The 19,031-nt window shown below is 42.6% G+C and overlaps 1 protein-coding gene across 6 annotated transcripts in view; it reads left to right on the top strand.

Annotated features, from left to right (window-relative positions):
- The window catches only part of CPNE4 (copine 4), an 879,187-nt gene that overhangs the window by 709,321 nt on the left and 150,835 nt on the right, over positions 1-19,031 (top strand). For all 6 annotated transcript variants that reach the window (XM_033930001.1, XM_033929997.1, XM_033929998.1 and 3 more), the window contains 2 exons: positions 3,065-3,163; positions 17,202-17,288. In XM_033930001.1, the coding sequence (XP_033785892.1) occupies positions 3,065-3,163; positions 17,202-17,288 (186 nt within the window). The remainder of the gene's footprint in view (positions 1-3,064; positions 3,164-17,201; positions 17,289-19,031) is intronic.

Here is a 19,031-nt window from a genome sequence, read left to right on the forward strand (position 1 = left end):
GCTTTTGGGATGCCTTTTGCAAAGGAGCTCAGAGGGCAGAGCAGGCAGCTGCAATGTTTGGAGGGGGAAAGAGAAAGGAACATGGAAGGGTGGTGGAGGGATAGAAAGGGGGCAGGGTGGTGTAGAAGGGTGGTGGAGGGAGAGAAAGGGGGAAGGGTGGTATGGAAGGGTTGTGAGAATGATGGTATGGAAGGGTAGTGGAGGGAGAGAAAGGGGGCAGATGCTGATGGAATTGGTCTGCAAGGAAAGGGAAGAGAAACATAAGGGGGAAGGATACTGGATGGAATTGGGTTGCAGGGAAAGGGGGCAGATGCTGATGGAAGTGGGGGGAAGAGAGAAGAGTTAAATGCCAGACCACGGGGGTGTGGGAGAGGGAAGGGAAGGAGAGGAGAGAGATGCCAGACCATTGGAGGAGGGAAGGGAAGAAGATGGATACCACACCAGTGCGGGGGGGGGGGGGGAGGGGGAGAGAGATGGAATGGAGAGGCAGACAATTTCTGGAAGAGGAATAGAAAGAGAGCAGATGCCATATGGAAGAGGCAGAGAGAGGGCAGACAGTGGATGGAAGGAAGAGAATGATGAGAAGATGAGGAAAGCAGAAACCAGACAACAAAGGTAGAAAAAAATTCTATTTGTTTTATTTATTTATTTTTTCTTTAGGATAAGGTATTATTGTAGCTGTATTGATTATCATTTATTAATTAGTTTATTAATAGAAAATGGAAATAAGATGATACTGTTTATTGAACTAATTTTAATACATTTTTTACTAATTCAGAGACCATAACTCCTTTCTTCAGGTCAGGATAGGGATACTGTAACAGCAGTATAGCTTATTGATCTGAAGAAAGAGGTTTTAACCTCTGAGAGCTAAGTGAAAAATGTATTAGTCCAATAAAATGATGAGCACTAAATTTTCTTTCCGCCATGCCCCATGCCTCCTACCCATATGCCAGCTGAAGATCTCTTAATCTAGGAAAGAAGGGGGGATTTGTTCAGAGATGTTTGGAGGTTGCATAGAAGAAAAACTGTACACTGGCACTGGTATGGTAATCTTTGTTGTTTGTTTTAAATTTTAAAATAAAAGTGGAAAAAGAAGTAAATAAGAAAATGGGTAAATACATGGGGGTGGGGCAGGGGGCCCAGTATACTTGTGTGCCTAAGGGGCCATTGCCGAACTAATCCTGCCCTGATTGTCTGACGTTGAAACCCTGGAACAATCTCTGTCTGCTCCACAACACAATTTGACACGAGTAGAAAGAATTGCATTCTCTGAACTTAGGTTGGATGAAACGTTAGTAATATCTAAGTACGCCTAACTTGGGTGTCAGCAATATACCAGAATTCAGCAGGCAGAAGTCCGGTAGCCAAATGTTAGGCACAAGGTTTGTGCTAAACACTATTCTCTGAAGCATGCACACCTTTTTAGAATGGTGCTTAGCACTGAATTTTTTTGATGCTCAAGTTTTAGCGCTGTTTATTGAATTCCTTCCTATGCCACTGTCTAAACCAGTGTTCTTCAACCACCGGTCCATGTGCCAGTGCCGGGCCACAGAAATTTCCTGCCGGTCCACAAGGCCAGCACGTGCATCAGGCCCAAAATAGTGTTCTTCAACCGCCGGTCCACGGTGCGATCGATGCGGTGTTATCTTGAGCCAGCTCCCTCTTCCTCACTGATTCAGTGCATAAAGCCACGGGCAGTGGCTCCTACGGGCATCCTGCACCTGAGCCGGAAGCCTTCTTTCTGACGTTGCAACATCAGAGGGAAGGCTTCCAGATGAGGCACAGGACGTGCAAGGTGCAATTAGTACTATTATGGGGGCAGGGTCTGGGGTGGAGAATGGGTAGAGATGGGCAGGGTCTGGCCCACAACTTAGCCCCATGTTCTTCAACCGCCGGTCCACAGACCGATGCCGGTCCACAGAATAATTCTTTTATTTCTGCCGGTCCATAGTGTAAAAAGGTTGAAAAACACTGGTCTAAACCACAGCTGTATTTTGAAGCCTTTCTCTGTGTTTGTACTATTGAGATTCTTGCAGATTTTCAAGGAATCAATTTTCAAATAGACCATGTAGTTCCAAAATATGAGTGCTTTTAATACACATACCATACTCAGATTTTCAAATGAAAACAACTTGTGCAATCTCTCTTTGAAAATCAGTAGCTGCAAATTATGTGCCCTGAAAGAGTTCATGTACTTTGTGCTAGCTATATGTGCAGGCAGTGGGTGGGTGAGGGTAAAACAGCATGTAAGTATTTAAAAATCACTTTTATACACGCTATAGTATTTTACTTCCTCAATCCAAGCAGGCCTATAGGAATACAGTGTTCCCCCGTGAATTTGCGAATCACGGACCCGGTCATACGCGGTCTGCTCCGACCACCTCTTCCTATAGTAAAGGCGGGCTACACCAATCAGGAGCTGCGTGTCAAAGCAGTTCCTGATTGGTGTAGCCCAACTATACTACAGGAAGAGGCGGTCGGAGCAGACCGCTAGTGATTTCCTTCACCTGCCGGCGCCCCAGCTGCCCTCTCCTGCCTAAAAAACGCATTCACGGTTTTTCACAATTGGTGGTGGGGGGGGGTTCCTGGAACGGAACCCCCGTGAATTTGGGGGGAATACTGTACCTCCTTCTAATGCAGCTAAAAGGATATATGATATGGAATGAGTGCATACTTTCAGACACATTGGTGGACAATATTTTTCACTCATGGATATTTTATTTGGGTAAAAGCTTTTGAAAATTACCCTCCAAATGATCCTCTTTTCATTCTGATAAAATGCAATGGTAGCAGAGTATAGGGCACTCTTTTTCTCCCAAGATAAGTTCAATTTATTCCTCTAATAAAAGCTGACATTTATTTTCTTTTACTACACATATTCTGTTCTGTGGTCTCTACAGATAACCTGGGTTCATATTATACAATATCATTGTAATTCTGAATTATCAGCCGGGCCCTGTCCTCTATGAAATTTCCAGGGTAACATTTTGATAAGCAGTAGAAGAGCCTGTGTTTTGTTTGAATCTTGATGGTGCTTGTGTTCTTGTTTGTGTTTCCCCAGTGCATAGTGTGGGACTGGGACTCTAATGGCAAACATGACTTCATTGGAGAATTCAGCTCAACCTTCAAAGAAATGCAAGGAGCAATGGATGGAAGACAGGTACTGTAGTGCCAGCAATTACACACCAGAGGAAGAGTTTTCTTTCTATGAAAAGTGACTGTCATTCACGAATGAGAGCAAAATGGGAAGACTGGTATCTAGCTATTCACAGGCAGCGTTTCTCTAGAAATTGCTTATTTGGATAGCTATCATTTAATTCCAATTTCAGTCAATCGCTAGTATTATAGCTTGCCTGAGAGACATTTTCCAAACCTTTCAGGCTCCAAATCTTTCTTCTTTAGACTTTCACATCCACCTCATCCTGGCATCTTTACATCCTGCTTTTTCTTTGAATGCTCACAGCCAGATACATTTTATAAATTACTCTATATGAAGTAGCAAAAATATTCATAAACAAAGAACACGTTTCTATCTGCTTATATATAATGATATAATCTGTCCATATATGTGTGAGTGTGCAGAGACGGCAATAGAGTGAATGAGGTTGGATAATATAGCAAATTGCTGTTTATTTATATTTGATGCTGTAAATTGCCTGTTTCAGGCGACGTAAGCAACTTTTAAATGCCATAAAATAAATGAAGGGGTAATGCTACTTTATACTTATTTATTCATTAAATTTTCTATACCATTCTCCCAGAAGAGCTGACTAGCCACCAATATTCAGTGGCACTGAATAATCTCCACTAATCAGATTAGAAGCGGTCCAAGGGTGGAGTATTGGCAGAGCCACAACTTAGCTAGCTAGTGGTGATATTCAGTCCGTTAACCAGCTAAGTGAATAAATTTAGGACATTAAAAGCGCTTTTAATCGGGCACTGGCTTGTGCCTGGTTAACTTCTGGGTCTGCACACTATCACAAGTTCGGCACCAGTACCAGTCTTGTGCCAGTTAAAAACATCAAAACCACACCTGTAAAGCTAACTTGAGCTGACACGTATACCCCAGATTTTAACTCTTATTCTGAGCAGAAGAGTAGTTCTGTTTCTAAGGGAATGCCAGGGAACCTATTTAGGCACGCACACAGAAAACAGGGTTTGGCCCCTTTAAATACTTCCCTGCTTAAGTTGCTGGCTAAGCAGGGGATGAGCACTGCAGACCAGAGCTCCCCATTTAGAACTAGGCTGGGCCAGTAAGCACACTAGAGAATGACACAGTGGTTGTTACCCGCAGGTAACCCACTGAAACGGGAAGAGAAAAATTAGTGGTCGCTGCAGGGACGGGGACAAGGCCATTCACCGCCTGTGGATCGGTGAATGGTCTTGTCTCCGCAGTGAAGCCAGCACGGATTGCGTGGTCGAGCATCCCCACCCAATAGTCGCATCCCACGTCCTGCCATCTCCCTCCCTCCACCTCACCTTAGGTGCCTGCCGAATCCAACTTTAATTCTTCTCCCAGCCAGCACGCTTTCAATAAGCCGCACCTGCGCGGTTCCTTGAATTGTTGAATCTCTTCCTCTGACGCAACCGGAAACAGGAAGTTGGGTCAGAGGAGAAGATTCAACAGCTCAAGCAGCCACGCATGTGGCTTATTGAAAGCGTGCGGCTGGGAGAAGAATTAAAGTCGGACTCAGCAGGCACCTAAGGTGAGGTGGATGGAGGGAGATGGCAGGACACGGCGATCGGGCAGGAGTGGGCTTCTGGACCGCGCGATCCGTGATCGCGCATGTTCCCTCACATTAGGAAGGAGGGAGTAGACAGTAGTCATGGGGACGGGACAAGCACAGTGGTCACGGAGACGGGGCGGGGACAGTGGTCACAGTGACATGGCGGTGACTGGGATGGTGGTCGCAGGGACGGGGCGGTGACGGAGACAAATTTTTTCCCTGTGTCATTCTCTAAAGCACAAAGGCAACTTGAAACCTGGTAGCCTCAGTTGGAGGAGAGGGCGGCAAAGGAAGCAGACATACTTGGTGAAGCGCCTGAGCATATAATCATGCAGGAGCCTGAGGATTTACTACTGAGTGCTGAGGAACCTATGGAGATTCTGAATTCTCTTGGGCCACTGTCTGATGAGTGCATGGAAGTGAGTTGCATTTCTTTTTTTTTGTTTAAAAATCAGGAGCTCTTTTGTGTTGCTGTTTTGGTTTCTTTTAAGGCTTCTCTTGGATATTGTTTGAAAAGCTGAATGCCTGTGATAAAGAATATGGACATAACGGAAGTGTAAAGCTAACTGACAGGTTGTGGCTCAGAGTCAGGCCAGTTTGTTGGAAGAAAGTTTGGATTTCCTGCTGCAAAAGTGTTTTTGGGGGTTTTTTTTTTTCTTCTTTTTCCTTGTGTGTTGGAACAGTACACAATATGGCTGCTAAGGAAAAAGTCTGAGAAGGACCAGGGCGGAGCCAGTACAAGAAGAAAGCTGGCTACTGGACTATTTTGTTAGTTGTTTTTTTTTTTGTTGTTGTTAAAAATTTGTTTTGGCAGTTACATTTTGTTTCTATTTGGTAAAACACCCAGGAGACTAGAGAGGACTGGGGAGAATTCACCAGTCTTCTCTGGTGAGAGAATGTGGGCAGCATTTTGACTAGTGCTGGATAAAAAGGTGAATTTGCTGATTCTCCCTCTTGCAGCTCTCTTGAGCTGAAGGTCAAGCTACATGGTGATTTTTGGTGCAGCTGAGGAAAAAGCCATAAAGAAATAAGTTTGGAACTTTAGAAGCCCTATAGTTTTCTGCTTTGTTTGGACTGTTTTGGGAACTGTTTTTTTCTTGTTTTTCCTTCTGTGAAGAGGCTGATATTGGAACTGAATGTGTGTTAAAGCTTCACTGCTATGAGAGGGAAGCTTTAATGACTTGGAGTATGCAGCCTGGAGACCCTGCTAGGCCAAGGTCTTGGGCCATTATTGAAAAGTCATTCTGACCACATTTTTGTTGAAAAGTTTGGGAGCATATGTTTGTTTCCTTGAACCACAGTAAGGAATAAATAAATTTTTTCTCTTCCTGATACTTACCATTGCATTTGTGTGATTTATAGAAAACAATTTTGGAGAAATACACCTAAGCAACTTCTTCCTCCATCTTGGGGAAACATGCCGGGCCTATAGCAAGTGACCAAACAGCACAATAGTTCAAGTTAAATTTTCTGTGAGACTATAGCCCAAACTTCAGATTGGAAGGGTGTATATTCTCTTACCCCTCCTAACTCTCTTTGCAGTAAATAATACAACGTTTATAGATCCTCAGACGTACCACCTAGCACTCCTACAAATTCATTGTGTCAGGCTTTATGTACTACTTCCTTACCAGATTTTCCATACTTTACTATTAAATTTATAAATACTTTTTCCCACCTTAGTGTATAAATAATTTAAATACTTAGCTTACAACTTGTGGTCATACTTTCAGGGATTTATAGCACCAACATGTTTCAGTGGTCGGTCACAGCGGCGTTAAGCTTTATAAAGGAATATGGTGCCTTGATAAAACACAGCTACCACACTACTTTATCCTACACTAAAAATAAAATTCATTTTTTTCTACCTTTATTGTCTGGTCATTTACTTTATCTAAATATGTTGGGCCCAGTTTCTGCTTTTCTTGTTTTCCTCCTAACTCTTTTGCCAAGATTTCCGTTCAATTTGTTGGACTGTCTACGTATCTTCAAGAAGTAACTCAAAATACCTGCAAAACAAGGGTCAGCTTGACTAAAAGTGGGATGAAAGCCCCTAATAATTTGAACTACCTGGCACAGTGTTGGAAAAGAAAAATATCCTACCTCACAATTCCTCCTCAGATCCCTTTTCTTCCTTACACAAATTCAACTCAAACACTTGTACACCAATAAACTAATTTCTTAAGTTGCTGGTTTTTTATTGCATATTTTACATTTACATTCCATTACAGAATACATGATATAGAAATACAATGAAGATAAATTGCCACTTAATTGGAGACAAGTACCAATAATTGTCATTAACAAATTGACACTGATTAGCATTTGTACATGTACCTGATGTATGCCCCTACTCCATAAATTAACCCCCCAATTTTTTATTCTATATTTTATTTATTGTAACTGCTTGGATCTGTAATATGTTTAAGTGGTATTTCAAAGATTAATAAAACATAAACATACATATGGCACTTAAAAGATGAGGGCCAATCAGAACGGCATTTATCGCGATTCTATATAGAATCATGCTTAGCACCCAAACGTATAACTGTCATTTAGGCACACCCATTTTGGCCAATGAAAACTAGGCCCAAATACATGTGTTTAAGTTCTGCATGGATCCATTGTTTTTTTATAACAGTGTATTACGGTTGTCCAAAAAAACTTAAGTTATAAAAACTGTGTGAATTGAAGTTTGTCCTGTGAATTTGATTGTGCTTGATCAGAGAATAATTTTTTTAAAAATTTTGTAAGCCCATCCTGGTATCCCTTAAAGCCACTGATTACATAAAAATCTGATTTTTTCAGGGGCGGGGCCTGCAGTATACAGAATGGCAGCCTAGATCCACTGCTCCTCACACTCTCTGCGATTTAAACAATAGATGTGTTTTTAGAGCAGTTTTAGCAGAATGTCCCACAGCAAGAATCAAAGCTGAACATAAGAATTGCTGCTGCTGGGTCAGACCAGTGGTCCATTGTGCCCTGCAGTCCGCTCAGGTGGCGGCCTCTAGGTCAAAGACCAGTGCCCTAACTAAGACTAGCCCTACCTGTGTGCATTCCAGTGTAGCAGGAACTTGTCTAACTTTGTCTTGAATCCCTGGAGGGTGTTTTCTCCTATAACAACCTCAGGAAGAGTGTTCCAGCTTTCCACCACTCTCTGGGTGCAGAAGGATTTCCTTATGTTTGTACGGAATCTATCCCCTTTTAACTTTAGAGAGTGCCCTCCCCTCTCATTCTTTCTACCTTGGAGAGGGTGAACAACCTGTCTTTATCTACTAAGTCTATTCCCTTCATTATCATGAATGTTTCGATCATGTCCCCTCTCAGTCTCCTCTTTTCAAGGGAGAAGAGGCCCAGTTTCTCTAATCTCTCACTGTATGGCAACTCCTCCAGCCCCTTAACCATTTTAGTTGCTCTTCTCTGGACCCTTTTGAGTAGTACTGTGTCTACTTCATGTACGGTGACCAGTGCTGGACACAGTATTCCAGGTTAGGGTGTACCATGGCCCGGTACAGCGGCATGATAACCTTCTCCGATCTGTTCATAATCTCTTTCTTAATCATTCCTAGCATTCTGTTCACCATTTTCACCGCCGCCACACATTGCGCGGACGGCTTCATCGACTTGTCGACCAGCACTCCCAAGTCTCTTTCCTGGGTGGTCTCTCCAATTACAGCACCGGACATCCTGTAGGCATGTATAAAATTATTGTTACTGACATGCATCACCTTACACTTATCTACATTAAACCTCATTTGCCATGTCACGGTCCATTTCTCGAGTTTGTATATGTCACGTTGCACATCTTCACTACTCTGAATAACTTCGTATCGTCTGCAAATTTAATCACCTCACTCGTTGTACCAATTTCAGGTTGTTTATAAATATGTTGAGCACGGGTCCAAGCACCGAACCCTGCAGCACTCCACTTGTGATGTTTTTCCAGACCGAGTATTGTCCATTTACCCCCACTCTCTGTTTCCTACCCGCCAGCCAGTTTTTAATCCATGTATTTCACCCTCGATTCCATGGCTCACAATTTTTCAAAGTAGTCGTTCTTGCGGAACCTTGTCAAATACCTTCTGAAAATCCAAATATACAATGTCGACCAGGTCACCCTTGTCTATCTGCTTGTATACTCCCTCAAAGTAGTGCAGCAAGTTCGTCAAGCAAGATCTTCCTTTGCTGAAGCCGTGCTGGCTGGTCTTCATCAGACTGTGATCTTATATCAGCGCTTCTACCATCTTTCTGGATACTGAGGTCACACTGACTGGTCTGTAGTTTCCCAGATCTCCCCTTGAACCTTTCATGAAGATCGACGTAACATTCGCCACCTTCCAGTCTTCCGGAATCCTTCTCAATTTGATCGACAGATTGGCTATTAGTTGAAGCTATTCAGCTATAGTTCCTTTCAGTTCCTTATTACTCTCAGATGGATGCCATCTGGTCCCGGGATTTATCGTTTTTAAGCCTATCAGTCTGCCTGCATGCCTCTTCTAGACTGACCGTCAACCCAGTCAGTTTCCCGTCTTCGTTTCCCGCGCATAGCCTGTCAGCTTCCGGTATGTTGTGTATATTCTCTTCGGTAAATACAGATGCAAAAAATGTGTTCAGTTTGTCAGCAATGGTTTTGTCATCCTTTAGAGCTCCCTTTATTCCATGGTCATCCAACGGCCCCACCGCTTCCTTCGCGAGACGTTTCCCCTTGATATATCGAAAGACCGGCTTGAAGTTTTTCACCTCCTTGATTATTTTTTCCTCGTAGTCTCTTTTGGCCCCTCTTACCACCTTATGGCACCTGCTTTGATGATGTTTGTGCTTTTTCCAGTTTTCATCCATTTTTGACCTTTTCCATTCCTTAAACAAATTCTTCATGTCTCTGATCACTTCCTTCACCTCTACAATGAGCCACGACGGTTCCTTGTTCTTTTTCCTCTTGGATCACTTGTTGATACGTGGTATATATAGATTTTGTGCCTTGGTGACTATGTCCTTAAAAAGGGACCATGCTTGCTCTAGGGTTTCTACAGTGCTTATCCTCTTCTTAATCTTCTTCCCCACCATGAGTCTCATCCCTTCATAATTCCTTTTCCGGAAGTTCAGTGCCGTGGCCATCATTTTGGATCGATGTTTTGCCCCTGTGTCCAGGTTGAAGCGGATCATATTGTGATCACTGCTTCCCAGCGTCCCTTCTACTTCTACACCTTGCGCCGGTTCTTTTAGTCCATTTAGAATTAAGTCCAGAATCGCATTTCCTCTTGTATTTTCCTTGACAAGTTGTTCCAGGAAGCAATCGCCTACAGCTTCCAGGAACATGGTCTTCCTACCGCAACTGGAGGTGCCTAGATTCCAGTCTATCCCCAGATAATTGAAGTCACCCACGATAACTGCGTTGCCTCCCTTGCAGTTGCGTTTAATCTCATCCGTCGTTTCTCCATCAATTTCTTCGGACTTCCCTCGGGGTCGGTAGTAGATGCCGATCTTCGTTTCCATTCCATTCGTTCCCGGAATTTTGACCCATAGAGACTCTAGCTTATTTTTCGTTTTCAGGGGAGAAGAAAGATGCTGGCTGACTTCCTACAGGACGTGCCTCTCGCCGCGAGAGGTACATCTGTAGGCAGGCAGGCAGCTGGTGTGGATGACTCTCCTCTTTGCCAGAAATCTCAGGAGACACACTGGTGTGCCGTGGCACACTGTTTCCAATACACTGCTTTAGACTCTAGGAGTCCATGTGGCAAGATTAATCCCCAGTTACTCCTGCTCTGCTGTTACTATTTTTCAAGTAGACATAGAGGAAAATGATGCCTGCCTTGGGTCATCCAGTGCCATTTTGAAAAATAGCAGTGGCAGGAGCAACAGAAGATCATCCAGCCCTGTATGAACATCTAGAAAGCCACAGAGTAAGATACATTCAGGATAGGGGAATGGAGAATTGGGGGTGCATGCGCAAAGGACATTCAGATACAGCCCCGTGCTTAGGGCTTCAAAAAAACCAAACTGCCGGGTTTTGGAAATCCCTCCGGATACCTGGACAATCCTCTAAAAAGAGGATGTGTTCAGGTTTTCCTGAACGTCTGGTAACTCTAAGTTAGTTGTCTGTTTTTTTTTACTTTTTAAAAATGAAATCATATCAAATGGTGCCAGATTCCAGCTCTGGCTCCAATTTGTGCTGGGAGTTTAAAAGAGAAAAAGGAAACTGCTGGCTCAAAATTATTTACCTCTGACCACTCTGATTGTAAAACCCAATGGATGTTTTAAACCAGAGTCTTTCAAACTGTGTGCCAAGGCACGATAGTGTGCCCTGAAGAGATTCCAGCTGTGCCACGAGAGTGTCCAGAATTTTACAAAGCTGCGCCAGCGTTTTTAGCGCTGGCCGCAGCGGTAACAGTTCCGGATGCTCACAGGAATTCTATGAGCATCGGAGCTGTTACTGAGGCGGCTGGCGCTAAAAACACTAGCGCGGCTTTGTAAAGGAGGGGATTTATTTTTTAAAATTCCCTGCATAAGTACACATTAGAATAGATGACATATATGTTGTGTACGCAAGAGTCTGTACATGTTATGAGCATCTGCGTGCGTAAGGACACAACCACCCAGACAAGCATTATTCTCTGACGTGACTGGTCTGTGAAAATTGATGGCAAATATTTTTATTTTTTATGCAGTAGTTATCCTAGCTTGAGCAACAAAGCAATTGAAACTTTATTACCATTTGGATCGTCTTATCTTCACGAACTTGGATTTTCAGCTCTGACGGAAATTAAATCGATAAAAAGAATATGACTCCAGTTGGTAGATGATGAAATATGCGTGTTTGCTTGTCGACTATCAAGCCACATTTTGAGTTAATTTGCACTCAAAACAAGCACATCCATCTCATTGATTAGCAATTCTATTCTATCTATTTTAGTGATGCACATTGGGAAGAATAACCTGAATCACAGTTACCGGATGCTGGGGTCCACCTTGGGGGTTAGCGCCAAGAAAAGGATCTGGGTATCATTGTAGACAATACAATGAAACCTTCTGTCCAATGTGTGGCAGCAGCCATAAAAGCAAATAAGATGCTGGGAATTATTAAAAAAGGGATGGTTAAGAAGACTAAGAATGTTATAATGCCCGTGCATCGCTCCTTGGTGCGACCTCATCTGAAGTACTGTGTTCAATTCTGGTCTCCTTATCTCATGAAGGATATAGTGGCGCTAGAAAAGGTTCAAAGAAGAGCAGCCAAGATGATAAAGGGGATGGAACTCCTCTCGTATGAGGAAAGACTAAAATGGTTAGGGCTCCTCAGCTTGGAAAAGAGACGGCTGAGGGGAGATATGATTGAAGTCTACAAAATCCTGAGTGGAGTAGAACGGGTACAAGTGGATCGATTTTTCGCTCCGTCAAAAATTACAAAGACTAGGGGTCACTTGAAGTTACAGGGAAATACTTTTAAAACCAATAGGAGGAAATTTTTTTTAACTCAGAGAATAGTTAAGTTCTGGAACGTGTTGCCAGAGGATGTGATAAGAGGAGATAGCGTAGCTGGTTTTAAGAAAAGTTTAGACAAGTTCCTGGAGGAAAAGTCCATAGTCTGTTATTGAGAGAGACATGGAGAAAGCCACTGCTTGCTTTGGATCGTAGTATGGAATATTGCTAGTCCTTGGGTTTTGGCCAGGTACTAGTGACCTAGATTGGTTACCGTAAGAACGGGCTACTGGGCTTGATGGACGCTAAAAAAAAGTTTGAGAGACACTGTTTTAAACAATCAGCACTTTAGCAGGATCTAAGGGAAAACTGGCTTAGTAATGTACGAGTCTGTCTACTGTTAATTTGAACATGATTCCACCAAGTTGAAGCTTCAAGTAATTAACAGAGATGAAACGAGATGTGACACTTTTAATTCATGTAACTGCCCTTTCCAATAATTTTCTATTATGATGCTGTCAGTTTTCTTAACTTTTAAAGGAAAGGCCGGCAGTTTTTAAATGATGACAATCTAGCTACCTTCTGCTGTTAATCACTGGTGGAATGCATGATTCATGCCAGAACTGTACTACTTCTGAATCTCTGCCCTTCTGATCTCTGATTATAGAAGGCCTTGTGCCATTTCACAATTATTATTCTAAAAACCACAATATCAATTTGGTTTGTGAAGCATCTATTTTACAAATGTGTCTTTAAAATGCTTTACAGTCATTGAGAGACAATACTGTACAATGAAATAATACAACAGTGGTCTGGGAGAAGGTTGAGCGAATGCAAAGTAAAACTGAGATAATGAAAGGGTCGATTGCCAGAGCAGGCAAAGATTACTTTCAGGTAACGGAGAAGAATCGAAGATCAGAGGGAAAAATGATGGGATTTCAACTCCTCATTCAACTGCACTAATAAAAAAAAAAAAAGAACATCATAAGAGCATGCCTTTTCAAAGCCAGTTTCTCAAGTATAAATCTATATGTAATGTAGTAAATGATGGCAGATAACGACTAAAATGGTTTATGCAGTCTGCCTAGCATACTTTTCAGATGCAGGTTTATTCCTCCCCTCCCCCCCCCTCGCGCCTTTTGAAAACATAATACTGTATAATCCTTTTGCATAAAACATACAGGCCCCCCCAGTTCTATAAATGGTGCCTAACACAGGCGCTGAGGAACACAGCGCTTATCACATGCCAATCTTACGTTAGGCGCCATTATATAATCAGACCTAGTGCTGCCTAAATTAGACTTAGGTGCCGGGCAGGTGCCCTAAACTTAGTCACTCCCTATTTATGTCAGGGTTTTCTTGGCCTAAATACTGGCACCTAAGTCCACTTTAAGTCCCTACATGCAAAATGCACCCAAGATCCAACCTTGACCCGCCCCTAAGCATGCCCACTCTCTGGAACAGGGGTAGGGAACTCCGGTCCTCGAGGGCCATAATCCAGTCGTGTTTTCAGGATTTCCCCCAATGACTATGCATGAGATCTATGTGCATGCACTGCTTTCAATGCATATTCATTGGGGAAATCCTGAAAACCCGACTGGATTCCGGCCCTCGAGGACCGGAGTTCCCTACCCCTGCTCTGGAAGATACCTTAGAATAGTACCTGAAAATGCTAGGGGCCTACCAAGATAGGCACCTAATACCCAATTAATTTAAGCCAATTATGAGGTGTTATTGGTGCTAATTAACCCTCCCTTTTACTAAGCTGATTAGTGCGGCGGCCCTCAGTAATTGCACCAAAACTTACTTGGGAATGGTGTTGCCATATGGCTTTGTAAAAGAGGGGTAAGCTTTTTAAATCATTACCACCACCCTCCCACACGTACCTTTTTGCAAAGCTGCACAAGCAGCTGTAACTGCACCACAGCCCATAGGGATTGAAAGGGCTGCGGAACTTTTGCCACGCAGCTTTGTAAAAGATGGGGGTAAGATAGGTACCTAGATAACGTGACCATTTATTTTTTTCATCAAAACGGGACATCTATTAATTTTCAGTCCTGCCCCCAATCCAGCCCTAGCCCCGTCCCCAATTTCTTCCATTCATTTTTCATGTACACACAATATCTTATTATTTCATAATGGCAAACATAAAATGTAAAAAAACCCACAAAGCACACTGTACGCAGAGTTTCGGATTTTTTTCAAAGATGTCAAGGCAAATGACTTTAAAATATGCAATATCCCTGCCCGCCGCTGCAACCGCAGGAAAGGAAGGTCCAGGTGCCGGCCCACAAGCCTTCTCCCTGACGTCGGAGAGGAAGTTCCGGGCCAACCAATCGTTGCCTGGCTGGCCCGGAACTTCCTCTCCGATGTCAGAATTGACATCGGGGAGAAGGCTTGTGGGTCAGTGCCTAGACCTTCCTTTCCTGTGGTTGCAGCGGCGGGCGGGGAAGCAGGGAGAGAGCCCATTCTCTGCGATCGCCTGTCCCGTTTTCTCCACACACAGCTTCGGGACGCCGTCTCTGAAAACGGGACATTTCGGCGTCCCGAAGCTGTGCGTGGGGACAACGGGTCAGGCGATCTAAAAACGGGACATATGGTCACATTATACCTAGATCAGCTAGGCACACCAATATAAGCGCCTACATTTAGGTGCCTTTTATAGAATCAGGGCCACAATGCCAGCCTGTTTTACTGGCACACTGTTATGGATTGTTTCAAGTTTAATTAAAATTTGATAAAAACGCTTATAAGAAATTTCTAAGCGATTTACAATGTGAAAAATAGACATCTTAAAACATAGAGACGACAGACACTACCCAAAGTCAAACTTATTGGGGAGGAAAAAAACAAGAAGAACTACAATTTTCTAGAAAAGCACTTAAATGGGGAACAGCATTAGGGAAGGGATTAAGAGCTGTCGAAAATGTGACTGTATTTGTTCTTAGCAGTACAATGATTGTCTGCAGCTTTAGGTGGCCAGCACTGTAGAAGAACAGGATTATGTAACCAAAATACCAATGAAAGACAGTCTGAGAGATTTTGGGCTCCTTTTATGAAGGCGCGTTAGCGGTTTAACGCATGTAATAGCGCGTGCTAAAACCGCCAGCCATGCTAGCTGCTACCGCCTCCTCTTGAGCAGGCGATAGTTTTTCGGCTAGTGCGGGGGTTAGCACATGATTAAAAGTCACGGGCGCTAAAGCCGTTAACGCGGCTTCGTAAAAGGAGCCCTTTGTTTCAAAAGCAGAGACTGCATCTTTTCCCCCTTCATCTTAATTATACATCCCAGGTTATAGGAAGCAACTTATACACGTTCCGTTTCTTTCATGATTATTTTGTCTAAAACTCACTGTACACTTCAGTTTCTTCCATGCATGATATCAATGGATTCTCTGCCTTTTGGGAAAACTTCCAAAGGATTTTGATGAATGATTTTTGCATCCTCATATTCAGTAGGGAACATCGGCAGATTTAATGGTCCTGTAAGTCATTCATTACTATCAATTTCAATGACATTCTGTTTTATTAAATACTGTAGGGAAGCAAGAAATTCACTTTTGTGTATCTTTGCAGAAGGTATCAATCATTTTATCGTCAGTCTTCTCAAAATATTTATATTACTGATTTATTTATTTTTTTATTCACTTTGCAAATATTTTTGCTGTTTGAGTAATCTTTTCTCAGCGAATATTTTTATGTATATGAGTTGAATTAAAATAGAGCTGGGATCAGAAAGTGAAAATTAACTCATTGCCACTTCGCTGGTGCATGTTAGAAAGAATTATTTTGACCCTTCCCCCGCCCCCCCCCCCCCCACACACACACACTTTATTTTATTTTAAATAGAATTGAGAAAACTCAGTCAGTCTGATTTGTGACTATGCAGTGAAATCCTTTAATGAACATTGCACAGATTGTGAACATTCCACATTGCTAAAAGGTCTGAAGACATTTTAATGTGTTCTTGAAGCTGGATTTTATTGATTTTAAAAGCAAAATGTAATTTTTGCTCACAATTAACAGGTGTCTACATCTGCCTGCCATCAGTGTCGAGAGAACCGTGGGAATCCTTTCGTACGCACCCTGCCATGTTTTGCTTATTTCCAAAGAACAGTACTCTCCCGATATTCGCAGGGGTTCCATTCCAGGAACCCCTGCGAATGTTGAAAAACCACGAATACGTTTTTTAGCGGGGAAGACAGGAGAGGGCAGCTGGAGCGCCGATGAGTGAAGGAAATCACTCACGGTATGCTCTGCCCACCTCTTCCTGTACTAAAGTCGGGCCTCACCAATCAGGAGCTGCTTTTAACTAAGCAAACTAGGGACATACCTCTTATTCAGAACATTCTTATTTGAACACATCTTTAATAATGTCACTTCTTAGACCAGTGGTTTCATACTCAAACCCTTTGCAGGGCCACATTTTGGATTTGTAGGTACTTGGAGGGCCTCGGAAAAAAAAGTTAATGTCTTATTAAAGAAATGACAATTTTGCATGAGGTAAAAAACTCTTTATAGTTTATAAATCTTTCCTTTTGGCTAAGTCTTAATAATAATATTGTCATTTATAGCTAAAGAAACTGTTTTATTTTACTTTTGTGATTATGATGAACATGCCGAGAGCCTCAAAATAGTACATGTGGCCCACCGTTGATATTTTAGTTCCCTTAACTATTCCTAATAGTGCGCAAATTCTATTGAAAAAGTTTGCACCAGTTTCAAAGAAGATATAAATGATGTACGAGTAAAAACATAAGTATAGCCCAGTATCCTGTCTCCATCAGTGGCCAATCCAGGTCACAAATACCTGGCAGAAACCCAAATAGTAGCAACATTACATTCCACTGATCCAGGGCATTTGACCCAGATAAACAATCAATTTCCTGAAAAGAATGGCTCTAAAATGATGCAGTGAAGTACTAATGCTGTTTTCTTGTACTGATAGGCCTTGATGCTCTGTTTTGTGTGTATGTTTTGGTGTTTAGGGGATTTTTTTCTGTCATATTATATTTATTGATTTGTAACAGAATGGTTTGTGGTGTGTTTTTTTTTCTGCAGATTCAGTGGGAGTGTATAAACCCCAAATATAAAGTAAAGAAAAAGAATTACAAGAACTCAGGCATAGTTATTCTCAACCACTGCAAGGTATTCTTTAAAATGACATTGTTGTGTTTCTTTTTCTCAATAAGGTGTCTGCGGTACAACAAAGTGGTTCGCATATTTGTAGAGGTACTTTCTCTGTCCCTAGTGAGGGTCACAATCAAAGTTTTGTATCTTAGGCAGTGGAGGGTTAAATGATCTGCCAGGGTCACAATGGGAAAGTGGCCATGTCATTACCTCTCCCCCCACCCCAGTCAACATATACATTTTAAGGCTATAATGGTACTGTAAAACAGAAAAAGAAGCTTTTTTTTAAACATTAGTTGTTGTCTAAATCACTTAGGGATTATACTGTTAACCTCCATTATTAGCAAGTAGGTGTCATTACATAAAATGGGACCAATGCTAAAATAGCAAGGGCTCATTGTAAAATAACATATCTTGGGGCACAGTTGTCAACATGAGCTACTGTTAAGATGTGTTTTCTGAGGACAAGCAGGCATTATATTCTCACATGCGGGTGATGTCATCCATGGAACTCGATATGGACACTACCAAATGCACTGTCACTTTAAATTTTTTGGCAGTGCCCATACTGCGCACGTGCTAGTGCCTTCTTGCCTAATGTCGGTTTGCGGGACCATGAGTTCTTAATTTTTTTGGCCTTTGGGCTACTAGGGGCCCTTTTTTGCCAATGAGAGCTTCGATTTGTTTTCAGCATCCCAGTTACTTGAGCTCTCTGGGCCATTGAGACCTTTGATTTTGCATTGACCGTTTTCCCCTTCTTGTCACAGAGGGTACTGAGTGGCTTTAAGAAATGTTCTCAATTTTTTAATCAGACCTTTTCAGACTCTGACCCAAATAATTGATGTTTCCAGTGTCTGGGCCTTGAATATTGGGACATTAGCTGAGTCATCTGCTCTGTATGCAAAAGAAGTCACTCAAAGCCTGAAAACTTAAGTTCAAAAAAACTTTTTCGTACCATGTCAGCATTGACATCAAGCATGACAATAGACTTAGAACCCGACCATCAGCATTCCATGACTCAGTCATCAGTATCGGCGCTGAGTGCATCGACATCACATCCAGAACATCGGACGTTGGACTCCTTACAGAGGCAAGACTCTACATCATCTACTGTGCATCTATACCTTGAGCATTGGGGGACATGTCAAGTAAGAAAGCTAAGAAGCACAAACATTCTTCCCCCTTCTTGGCATACCACTGCATCCTCCCAAACATCTTCCTCAATGCATAGTAACCATTAACGCACCAAAGATTGTTCTTCTTCCTTCCAGATGATGTCTCTTCATAAGCATGCCTTGACATAGAGGTCTTCCATGCCCCAACAACTGATAGAGCAGACTGCTTCCATGCCGATGTCTCTTCTGGTATTGGTACCGTCTCTCTAGGAGGAAAACTGGGCTATACTCGGACAAGAACTTTTGGGGTTACTGCAGTCACAGTCTTCACAGGTTTAAATGGCTACCATGCCTGCCTCAGCCCAGACCCAGAATACATTGAAGCATCGATATTCCTGCTTGCCATCAAGTTTCAGAGTCATCATGGGCCCACTTGACCCATGCTTCATCATTGGTAGAGGAATTATATCCTGCCTCAGATCATCGACCTCCATCTTGAAGCACTTTGATGCACAGTTGACACTCCTTGATGCACACCCCCTGACTCGCCTAGCAGAGAAGACTTGCCAGAATACTCAGCAGGGACCAATTGGGACCTGTCCAGAAGGGTACTGTTGGACACATAGAAGAATAGTGAATAGACTTC

This window comes from Geotrypetes seraphini, chromosome 2, assembly GCF_902459505.1.
Source record: "Geotrypetes seraphini chromosome 2, aGeoSer1.1, whole genome shotgun sequence".
NCBI classification, from domain to species: domain Eukaryota; kingdom Metazoa; phylum Chordata; class Amphibia; order Gymnophiona; family Dermophiidae; genus Geotrypetes; species Geotrypetes seraphini.